The sequence below is a fragment of the Paramormyrops kingsleyae genome, chromosome 16 (assembly GCF_048594095.1).
Source record: "Paramormyrops kingsleyae isolate MSU_618 chromosome 16, PKINGS_0.4, whole genome shotgun sequence".
Classification (NCBI taxonomy): Eukaryota; Metazoa; Chordata; class Actinopteri; order Osteoglossiformes; family Mormyridae; genus Paramormyrops; species Paramormyrops kingsleyae.
In genome coordinates, this window is record NC_132812.1 from 21,743,275 (window position 1) to 21,754,976 (window position 11,702).

Genomic DNA, 11,702 nt, shown 5'->3' on the forward strand with positions numbered 1-11,702 from the left:
CTTGAGTGGTATTTTGTGTTCTCTGGGTTTGGATCAGTATTCAGGAAGATCATTCTGGAACATTAGTTGGGAACCTTCTCCCATGCTGGAGGATTTAGGCCGTTACTGCACTTGCTAGGCCTGTCAGAGAATAGTAAGCATTATCTTTTGTCAGTGTATCCACAGTAATAATCAAGGATTAAAACATCTCACCCCAATTTGTAATCTGTCATCTTGTAATAAGTCTGCCAGTCATGGATGGAGAGCACAGGTAATGCAAAGCAGCAGAGTGAGATTAACGAATAGATCACAGGAAAGGTGAATCAACTGGCTCGCTCGCCAACCTGCAAACGCTCGACAAAGGAAGTTTCTGCTGCTGTTTGTTCGAATGTAAAAGCCCCATCCCCGGCTTGAGCTGTTGGAACTGTCATGTGGCCGTCCTGCTCATTACAGCATCAGGAGAAATGGAAAGTGCTCACAGATTTACCCAATTTGCGGGTTCTCACTCAGATTTCATCACAGTAACCATCACAGAGCCTTCACAATTAAGAGGGCAACACTTTGCAGTGAAGTACAGCAGCAACGCTATTGGTCAGAAGCACCAACTGCCACAGAGCCACATAAGGCTGGTGTTCAAAGCAAAAGTGAGAGACTACAGCTGTTACAAATGAACAGCAAGGGCAACAACCTCACCTCCATACCCCACCAAACCTACAAAAAAACCCTGAAGAAACCTATTTCCATGTCACATTTTCCAGAACGTCTTGGAGGTTTTTTTTTTTTTTTTAAGGCATAAAATTAGGCTTAAGAATTAGAATGCTGCAGCAAATCTTACCCATGAAGGACAGAAACAGGGCTTTGAAACCCAAGGTGAGCAGAACATCAGTCAGCGCTTGTTTCAACCCAGGGGGAATCTGAAGTAACCAATGAGGTACAGCCTAACACAGTGATTGACAGTGCAGAGAAATTTCTCTCAGGGTATTGTTACCCCAAACAAAACTGTCCTAGTTCAACTAAATCAGGGGTAGCCAATGTTATCCGCAATGGGCCGGTGTGTATGCGGGTTTTTGCTGCAACGCCCTAATTAGATTACTAATTAGAGGACTGATTGGCTGAAAGAGTCCTCCCACCTGGGTTTGAACAGCTGACCTACAGGGTATCCCAAAAACCTGCATAAACACCGGCCCTTTGCGGATAAGATTGGCTACCCCTGAACTAAACATTGACTAATGCTTTGTCCACACGTACACGGGTATATTTTAAAACGTACCTTTTTCTATACGTCTTGGGCTTTTGTCCACACGTAAACGGCGTCTCAGGTCACTGAAAACGTAGATTTTGCAAAACTCCATCCAGGGTGAAGATTTTTAGAAACTCCGTTTTCAGCGTCGACATGTAGACAGGGAAAACCGAGTTTTTGGCTCGAAACGTCAGATTGTGCGCCGTTGTCCACTTTGACGTCAGAGCGCACGCTGTTTGCTGTATACATTAGGCAAGCTTGAGCAATGGCGGACACGAAATAGTGCTTGAGCTAACTTTGCTGACAGGACTTCTGACATGTGTACAGATAAATGTTGAGTCACTCTCGCATTATATTTACATTTACAGCATTTGGCAGATGCCCTTAGCCAGAGCGACTTACATAAGTGTAAATATTGATCAACACAGGTGTCGGAATGTGTTCCATGGTTTTCAACTTAACAGGACTGGCAATTAGGCTTCTGATTGGCTAACAGGGCAGTGCGGTTAGAGTTATAATGCCACCTGTTGGTTTGGCATGCTCATTACAGTGCATTTTAGCAGTTTCATGTGGACAGAAGTATTTTAGAAGACAATGTTCGTGTGGACTGGGATTTTTTTTTTTTTAAACGGAGGAGGAAAAACAGTTTTAAAATATACCCGTGTATGTGTGGACAAGGCATAAAAGGGGTGTTAAGGTTTAAGTCTTGCCTCAAATTCCCCTAGAATAGGTCTGGTTTTAAGTGCTTTGTACTGCTATATTGGAGCCGTCCCAAAAAAAAAAAAAAAAAAAACAGTCCACTGTGGATGAAATAAAAGAATTCTATTTTCTGACCAGATTTGGGGCCAGATGTCCCTACAGGCAAAAAGGAATATAAGGCAGGCTACGTCTGCCGTTTCTTTAACCAGCAATTGACATATTGTACATCAGATTTTTATTTATTAAATTTTAATTATTAAAACATGAACAACCAGCTTCACCAAGGAAATGACATTTTATACCCCAACCTAAAGAGCAGGCAAAAGGTTGACAAACAGCATCACTATAATTCAGTGGTGAAAAATTGCTTTTTTCCCCCAGATCTCTCCCCCCCCACCCACAATTCAGGTAATTAAAGCAACACACAATAAGTAAAGAACCCATCTTTCATTTTTTACCTTAATTTGACAAGGGAAGGTGAATGAAAACTGGTGAAAGTCACCTTTGGGGCAAGACAATGACACGGTAGCTTTACACCAGAACTAGTGGTCAATCAGTCTATCATTCATATGAACAGACCTCACACAATCAATGGGGGTGGGGGAAACAACCTAATCACATTTAAATCAGCGATAGAACCCCTACAGGAAAACAAGTCAAGAGTTCAATGCCGCAGGCTTGCTTCTGCCAAGCTATACATAAGAAAAGAAAAGAAAGCACATCAGCACTGAAAAATTTGCCGGAAAACTCAAAAGGTCAGAGGGCTTTTCAATAATCTTCTTCATCATCGTCGTCATCCAAGTCGCAGAAGTGAATAGCAGGCCTGCGGTCTGGCACCTCTTCTTCAGAGTCTCCGTTCGAGCCTGGGGGGGGGGTCAGGTTAGGATATCCACCCCGCACGACCAAACGAGCAAACCTAATTTGTGAAATAGGTTGAGATCAGGCAAGTCAAATGACACTGACCATGATAAGATAAGAAGCCGTTTTTATTACGACTTCCGACCTGCATGGCCTAGTTTCCTGCACACTTAAGAGGCAAAATAAAGGTTCTCTTAGCATTTCAGTAACCTGCGGTACTTACGGATTGTGTGCCTTCAAGACTAAAAAAGCCCCTATCGCATTTAGTTCAGTGTCTGTGAACCCGATCTGTAACCTTACGGGGCCCTTGACACGCATGATCGATGGACACCCGGATGCAGACCACCCAGGCTGTGACACACACTTACGACCACATAAAGACCACCCAAAGGAGATTCAACATACTTTCGAGCTCGTCCATGTACTCATGAAGAGTTCTCGCCATGTTGAAAAACTGGGCGAGAGGGAGAGAGTTTTCAGCCGCATTCCTTCGCACACTCACTAATCAGACGTTAAGCAGTGAAAACCTTATTTACACGTGTAAATCCCTCACATGAGAGGTGTAGGCCCGAACGCGGCACAGCTCCCAATCTCTCACCCCGGCATCATTGGCCGCTCCCAGTACATCCGAGAAACGCTGCTCACACAGGTGCAGTAGGACCACCAGGTAGAGGCCGCAGCTTATGAACTCATTCTCTGACTGTGGGGCAGAAACAGAGATAGCAGTGAGGTTCCTCAGGGGTCCATCCATGGCTTCATTTATTTGGGGTAGTCCTCCTCCCCCTACCCACTCCTTACCCTCTCACGCATCCTGTACAGCTCATTGATGTCAAAATTGTCGATGTTGAGCTGTAGCTTCTCCTTGCACAGCTCACACGTGGTGATGGTGTCCAGGGCAGAACCTGGGAGTCGCAGTTACAGTCTCACATTAACGGTGAACGGATAGGGCCGGACCCACGTCCGCGTGATTGCACTGGTGCACCAGCACAGCCCTTACCTGAGCTGATCTTGGAGCTCAGCCACTTCTTCATGCAGTCCTGGTGAACATACTGCAGGCTCCCAGTGCACCGGCACGGCGCGATCAGTGGGTTGGAGGGTGACTCCTCCGCCATCTGACAGATTCGGCAAAGGTCACCCTCCTCATCAGACTCCTCCAGCAACAGGCTGACGGGGGCAGGGGGCAGGAATTCAGTATGGCTGATCATACCAAAAACTTACGGTATTTTTCCCCTGCTCCAGTCACACAAAGACTGAAATCAATTTCCTCCCCGTCGCGTGGGTGCTAAGCTTCCCTCCCCGGTTTACCTTTCCTTTATTTTCCGGAGCTTCTCAGGATCCCGTGAAGAGGAAGGCTTCTCCATCTCAGGGCCACTTCTCCCAGTAGCCATGATGTCCACTGTGATCATCACGTTGTCAGGCAGTGAGCTCTCCAGAGAGGGCGACACAGAGACGTGGAACAGAGAGTTGGGTGTGACCCCGGCCATCCGACGGGCTCTGCCTGCGTGCGGAGGACACGGCACAGTGGTGTTTGAGGCCCCCGTGGCCCCTGGTGACCCCACTACTCCAGCGCTTTCAGGTTCCTCCTCGTCATCCTCTCCCTCTTCCTGATCGGTGGCTTTGGTTTCCGGAGAAGCCCGTCTCCGCAAAGGGAAAGGGGAGCTCCGATACGGCTGTCGTGCCTCATCTTCCTGGAGGCCCTCCCGCCTCCTGCAGGAAAACAGAGGGGTGCAACGGCTCCTCAGGGAAGACGATAGCCAGGAGGTTCCCGCCCTTGGAGGCTCTGGGTCGGCCTCGGCGGCGTGCGTTTCCCGCACCGCGTGATGGCGACGGCGAAGGAAAGGCAGGCCTTGGGAAGAATCGGTGCTGCTATTTCTGCTACTGCTGGCGCTGGTTGGGGAGCTCTCCTCTCGCTGGGCATCGGCAGAGTCCTCCAAGGAGTCGAAGGAGCAAGATGCAGAGTCAGAGCTGCTGGAGTCCTGACTGGGCCTCCGGGAGAACAGCGTGGAGGACATGCTGCTGGCCAGACGGGAGAGCAGCTGCCTGGTGGCACATCGCCCCTCGGGACTCCCGCTGTCGGCTGCTTGCCTGCGGGGGGCACTGGTGCTGCTGCCAGTAGTCTCTGACGACCCCGCTGAGCTGGTGTACCAGGAACGGGAGCGGGATGGTCCGGCCCAAGGGGTGGCAGGTCTGCATGGGTCACGGGACAGCGGGGACGGTTCATAGTGGCCGGTCCGGCGCCGGGTCGTGGCACTGGCCTGACCCGAGGTGAAGCTCTCTTTTGGCCGGGCTCCTTGTGCGTAAGATGACACCGCACGCTCAGGATCTGCATGGCAACCAAACATGGGGGGAGGAAACATTACATAACATCACCCACACACATTTTCAGACTACCGGCACTATATATATATAGTTAGTGTGCCGTTACAGCAAATATCCCCATCTGTGGTCCAAAAAATCCTCCACAGGCTGAAGCAACTTTAACACACAAAACTGTAGTATTACACCATTGTATAGAACAAAGCATCTTAATCTGACTTTGTGAAGAATCCTTTTTATGTAATGCATCACAAAGTGTCCAATACACCAAGCAGTACAGATGTCCCTCCATCTCACTCCTGCAGAACACCATGTACTAAAACCAAGATCAAAAACACCTTAGAAATTATGCCAACTCATCACCCTGACAGCTGATCGGTTCATGCCGTCATGGTAACTTGAGAGATCAGGCCCAGTAACCATGTCTAGTTTTACACGGTTATCGAGTAGAGCCGTTTACGTCCCATTGCGCATTCAACACACGGGGGGAGCTCGCAATAACAGCGCACGCATTCTCCGCCATGCATTTATCGCCGCAACCACAAAGTGAAGGCGAAAGGTCACTGAAACGCTGAGCCAGATGCTGAGTCAGAAGTCGATACCGAATGAGCCCGGCATGAGAGCTACTAACGGGGGCAACTACCGTATTCCCATCCGGATCATTCCATTCAGCCGAACCAAAAGGAACAATGCATTTTATCAGAACAACAAGCAAGCAAATACACTTGGGGCGTGTATACGCACACAGCGAGGATGCCAGGCCAGCCGCCCTGGGGGCCTGCATGGAGAGACCATCGTGCTCCCGACGGGACCACCCGCCCTCGGAGGGAGACGAGGATGAGGATCGGGAGCGGGTGCTGCGGACCTGCCATGACGGATCTAAACAGAGGGGTCATATTGGTTATTCCCACGTACATTAAAGAAAAATAAAAGTTAAAAACAAAGTTACTCATTGACCAAACATCTCCACCCCCAGGTTAAAAACAAAACAAAATTCTCTTGCCCCCAATAACATACATATTACCACACACATGTTAAATGAGCACTACATGACAGGGCACCCCCCCACCGAGATCAGCCCATACCCGGGTTGCAGTAGGCTCCACTCAGCACGGGTGAGCATGGCTCTCTGGAGAACGGCGTTCTGCTGCAATAGGAGATCTTGGCTCTTTTCATATCGCTGTCCTGGGTTCCGTTCAGGAAGCCGGAACAGGTCCCCAGTGGCTCAGAACCACCCTATAAATTAACACCACTGATTTTCCCAGAGTTCTGGCGCAGATACTGAGCAGTACAGCTTCGAAGTTTTGAGAAAATAAATTTCAATCATTTTGATCATTCGACCAAATGCAAGGTAATTATCCCTGTTTTAAGCAGAGACTCAACTGGACAGATTGTTGGGGACTGCCCTACCAGTCTGCTCCTGCTCCCCACCGGGGAGTCGGCCCACGGGCGATCACATGACGTGACTGCTGTCAAGGCAGAGGACACCTTCCAGCTGGAGCGGCGGCTGTCGGAGATCCCATATTCTCTAGAGGAGCTGAACCTGGAACCCTGTGTCCCAAAGGGTAGTACATGAGATCACACCCAGCTCCGGGAAGGTGGCTACCTTCCAGTAAACTTGACCAGGATCACCCCAGGAAAACACAGGTGTATAACAGTGTGGATCAATTAACCAACCGTAAACTTAGCTGGTGTCCTCCATCCACCAGCAGCCGGGGTTTATTCAGAGACAACTCCTGCTGTGACTGCAGCTTTAACCGATTCAAACCACGTTGGCGAATTATCCTCAGGGGTGCTGTTCCTCAAAAAGCGCACAAACTGAAACCATTTTGAAGATAAGCTGCACCATCTCCACCCTTAATCTTTAACAGTAACAGCATCTGGAATCCAGAAGATGACCCGCTTCAAAGCCCTTAATGCTTACACAGAAGCTCAGGCTGCAAACTAGCTCCAGAAACCACGTTACAAAAGCCTCCTAAACAGAGGGGGCGTTTTTCTCCCGATGAGTCCGTTACACCCCCACAGCGCCTCGTGTGTCCAAAAGCCTCGATCTGTCGCAATGCTGTCTCTGGCTCGCATTGCCCTCAGTGAGGCATTGAGAAAAACAGCCCTGTAACCCAATCCTCGCAATCAGCTCCTGACAGGCAGGCAGAAATGTGCACGGCGACAGAGCTGGGCTCAGCTATAAAAAGACGGGCTAATATAGCTGCAGTAACCTGAATACCTGGATTCGAAAAGGTTCCTGCTCCGAGGCCGACCAACAGGGTTACTAAACAACCTCGCTGCAGAAGACGAGGTGGGAGCTTAATCCCCAGAGGAGATGACGCTACACAAGATTGGTTCTCCTCCCATGAAAGTACAATCCATAATTAGAGAATTTCAGTCTCTGTTGGATTAAATCACATTGTCTCTTGCTTAGCCAGTTTACTTCTAACAGGATGTAAAAACCACATCAAGAACACTGTGGTACCGGAACTCCTATCAATGGCCCTGTTCTGATCCTCTGACAGATCAGTGGACACATGTACACCCAGTGCAAGCACATTGGCAATATGCCAATATAGTTAGGCAAATGTAGTTAAATCATCATCTTTAGCTATCAGAGAACTGAAAAACATGCATATTCATGCAAGTCGGACAGGGAATTCCAATGATACACCGAATTCGGTGCCCCCAGGTGCAGGATCGTTAAACAATTGCAAAAACAAGTGAACTCATGTACCACTGTAATACAGAACCTTCTCCTGCATGTTCACAGTCATGAAGGAAATGGGGGGTGGGGGGTCAACCCCCTTTTCCTTCAATACCTCAAGATCGGAATCCAGCTTGATAGACGAGGCCCTAGTATACCCATCACTGGCGAGAGTTCGACCTCTGCTGTGCAGACGGCTGGTTCCCAGGCGAGTGGATGAGGGGGACAGGGAAGTCGCTCCGGGTGGTGTAAATGTAAGCCTAAAGGGTCTTGAATCCATTCCTGAGTGGGCGAGAAGTGACCAGGAATGAAAACAAAGACTAAACATATCAGAGGCATTTGCTAAAAATACTAAAATTCCTTTAATAGTTTCTTTCATGTCCAGAAAAAAAAATACTAACCAGACCAGAACTTATAACGGGGGTAATCTGGTATTTACCCGAGAACAGGTGCGGCTCATCAGAAGCCAGTAACTCTCCAGGACCGGAGTGAGAGGCCCCTGGATTATGACAAGACGCAAAGTATTGCGCCAGCCAACAAGTTCGACTCCATTACACTCCCACATTTAGCAGTGCCCACAAACACTGTCACCTCCTTGATTTATACCAGAACAGCACAGCAAACCCCGCGGGGGTCAATCAGAACATCGCCAGCTTAGGGCAACATCAACCAGGAGCAATGACATTATGAAGGGTGGGGTGTAAGTCAAGGCGACAAGGCCACGCCGTGCTCCGGTAACACCAGCATGAAGACGGCAGCTGTAAACTCACCCAGGCTTGAAAAGCAAATGCGCACGACACCAAACGCCCTTTCCCTCTTTAATACAAACATCACCTCCATTAAAGAGGTCGAAGCGTCTGTCATCTGAACCGTTAACAGAGGGAGGATTACATATCAGCAAGGGCAAACATTAACTAGCAGTCCGTGACATTAGCTAGTCGAACACTTAAGTGGAGCACAGCAACATACATAGCTGTGACTATTTATATACCAGCCAGAAGGTGGAAATGAGTACAATAACGGTATGCTTTCACTAACGTGCGCGTACAGTACATCCGGCGGCCTAAAATTTTATTTTTATAAAAGGAGAAAATGCCCAAATGTCCATTTGGTGCATTTATTTTAGCAAAAATATTAATACGATAGCCGTAATTTACCGGCCGATTACCATCAAGTCAAGCAAACAGCCAAATTACAGACGCGTTCAAGGCAGCGGTCAAACTGACGGCGCCGTTTCCCCTCACGGATTAACCTGCAGGCTTGTGATTATCGGAAACGGGGACGGTAGAGAGCCCGGGTCCTCGGAGCGCCGCAGCCGCTCGGCGCCTATGCGGGCTTTCAAGCCGGGCTGCCTTCAGCCCCGCGTAGGCCCCATTCGCCGGACGCGAAGCAGAGAGAGGGCCAGGAAAGGAAGACATTCGGCATCAGGATGCTCTTATCCGAAGCCTGCGTTCGTGCTCTTATGAGTCAGCGTTTTAAGACCTTTGACAGCGCTTCCCAGGCGAAGACCGAGACTCACCTCCAGCTTCCCCCTAGCTTCGGTTCTCTCACCATTAGAAAAATGGCGCCGATGTGTTGATATAGAGGGTGTCACGTGGTAAGCATGCCCCGCCCATCTAATTTGACCGCTGTCTCTTACAGCCAATGAACATCAGTCTTTTAGGCCAGACGTCCCTCCCCTGGGGTGGTAGCATGGTTCATGGCCTGATACATCAGTGTCTCACGATCAGCACCCCTCAGCGCAAGAAAAATGTAAAGACAACAACAACAACAGCAATGGCTGCTCATTAAGATGATTGTAAATAACACACCATGCATGTCATTATTATACATTCTTGAACAGGAAAAAGAAATCCTTTGCGTAAGCAAATAATCACGCGAACTAATTTTTTTTCCTTACCATTACTGACTGAAAGTAGCAATGCAGCCACAGGACACAGAGAAATCAGAATGGCAATTTTTAGGAAATAGTTATCTTGATACGATTTGAAATGTTAATTGAATGTGACGTGTTATGGTGATTTAATTAAACATAGGCATTTCATCAGCTTAAGTAATCATTTTTAAATAATACCGTATCAATACTTCAGATGGCAGTAGTGGGCTACAGTACGCGAAATGATAACAGAAATACGACCGATTGCTCTGTGTGTGGAGTTTGCGCGTTCTCCTGTCTCACATGGGTTCCTTTCGGGTACTCCGGTTTCCTCGCGCAGTTCCAAGACGTGCAGCAGGCTAATTGGTGTCATTATATTTCCCAGGGAGAATGACTGTGTGCGTGTGTTCCCCGTGCTAAACCGGAATCCTGTTCAGGGTGTAACCCATCCGTGTGCCCGATGCAGCCTGAGATTGGCTCCAGGCCCCCTGACCAGGATAAGCGGTTAGAAATTAGATGAATGAATGAAATAAAAATTGATGCTTACCTGCCTGCTGTTCCCATATTTTTGTCCAACAGTAATTTGTTTCCGCTATTATGTTATTTTACTTATTCATAAAACCGTGTCTTATTAGCGGCGTATTGTCGTTATTGCGGTGTAGATGTAGGCACCTATTTAATGGTAATACAACAACAAACGAAGATGGTTGTAGTGTATTAATGGAATTATATAAACCCAACTTTACCGCACGACTGACCAATATAAGCAGTTGGAAGATGGATGGATGGACCTGGCTTATCGTGCATGGTCACTTAGATTCTTTAACTGATAGCATTATACTTTTTTCATTCACTTCCATGGGTGCAGGTTTGGTTTCAGCACTGGTAGGGACCAAATCAGCCCCAAATTCCTTGCCCCCTAAACACGCATAGTATATATATTGGCAGTGACACATCTCTACCGTTCATACCTAAATCTATTTCTTGAACATATCTTGTTCACTTCTTTTACAAAGGAGTATGGGGCATACAGGACAAGGATGAGCACAAGGTTTCAGGACCGGACAAAGGAGGGCTTGGGTCTTCAGCAATGTGGGACAGGGCTCTGGAGTACAGGAACAGCGACACACTCAGGAACTGGTGCAGGGTCCTGGCCTTCAGAGCAGGTTTAGGACCCGGACTGGCGGCATCTATTGGTTTGGGATTGGAGCGTTCTGTCACAGATTGCCAGAGACAGGTGATGGGAGAGGCTGGGGAGGCAGGGATGCAGGTACAAGTAAATGGGCTGTAATGAGGTAAAAAAAATAGTTAATTAATTATTTAAAAAAAAACAAAAAGACCCCGTGTTCCCCGATTTCCTGACTGCCGCTCCTCTGTGTCTGCTCCGCGTCCCGCATACGGCACGACAGTAATACTACAATTTTCGGTACGATAATAGCCAATCTGCTTACCTAATAAACACAGATGGTGGACAACTTTCGCCAATGTGCAAATAGGCCTAGCGTTCAATTATTAAGTAAATTAATCCCAATATTAAAATTATACGTATGCCTACCTTATGATTGGTAGAGGCAAACGGAGTCAAAAACGGGAAACTGATCAATAAAAATGAACAAGGCTAGTTTCCAAAACTTTTCCATAACTTTTCCTCTCTATCCAAGAATTCCACAAGTTATCCAGGGTCTGGAAAAATTATTTCAAAATTCCAAAACTTTTCCAGGTTTTCCATGACCGCGGGTACCCTGATTGAAGGTGATGACACAATTATATGCAAGATTAACTGTGTACCAAGCAACAACAAAGAAACCGAAAGATCGATTTTTACGTCGTTATTTATTGAAGGGTTGCGGAAAATTGCACGAAAGACATCTCTCTCGCACACACACAAGCGCGCATGTATGAAAAACACACTAGTTGTCAAAACTGTAACATCTGATGTAACATCAGATCTGAGAACTCTATCAGATTTGAATTAACTTAGTAGAACTTAGGTCTTCTTTTAACCTAATTTTGTCTAAAATGAAGTAGAGCAGACCATACTT

The 11,702-nt window shown here is 47.6% G+C and overlaps 1 protein-coding gene across 5 annotated transcripts; it reads right to left on the minus strand.

Annotated features, from left to right (window-relative positions):
* Nucleotides 1-2,138: 2,138 nt before the first annotated feature.
* On the minus strand, nucleotides 2,139-9,405 carry LOC111858361 (E3 ubiquitin-protein ligase MARCHF7-like). Of its 5 annotated transcripts, none has more exons than XM_072700544.1 (11): nucleotides 9,304-9,405; nucleotides 7,900-8,066; nucleotides 6,503-6,643; nucleotides 6,178-6,328; nucleotides 5,837-5,971; nucleotides 4,082-5,099; nucleotides 3,774-3,940; nucleotides 3,575-3,678; nucleotides 3,375-3,476; nucleotides 3,182-3,230; nucleotides 2,139-2,781 (listed from the first exon to the last, which is right to left on the minus strand). In XM_072700544.1, the coding sequence occupies exons 2-11, from the start codon at nucleotides 8,062-8,064 to the stop codon at nucleotides 2,687-2,689; spliced, it is 2,127 nt and encodes a 708-aa protein (XP_072556645.1). In that variant the 5' UTR covers nucleotides 8,065-8,066; nucleotides 9,304-9,405; the 3' UTR covers nucleotides 2,139-2,686. The 5 variants fall into 5 exon arrangements, with proteins under 5 accessions (XP_072556645.1, XP_023695863.1, XP_023695864.1 ...); XM_023840095.2 differs by having other exon boundaries at nucleotides 3,330-3,476; XM_023840096.2 differs by having other exon boundaries at nucleotides 6,476-6,643.
* Between the last annotated feature and the right edge of the window lie 2,297 nt (nucleotides 9,406-11,702).

Coding starts and splice junctions, on each gene's coding strand:
- LOC111858361 (XM_023840094.2), bottom strand. CDS start 8,064: ATGGATTCAAGACCCTTTAGGCTTACATTTACACCACCCGGAGCGACT. Junction 3,679..3,773: donor GAGCTCCAAGATCAGCTCAG/GTAAGGGCTGTG, acceptor TGCGACTCCCAG/GTTCTGCCCTGGACACCATC. Junction 2,782..3,181: donor GTACATGGACGAGCTCGAAA/GTATGTTGAATC, acceptor CCCCCCCCCCAG/GCTCGAACGGAGACTCTGAA.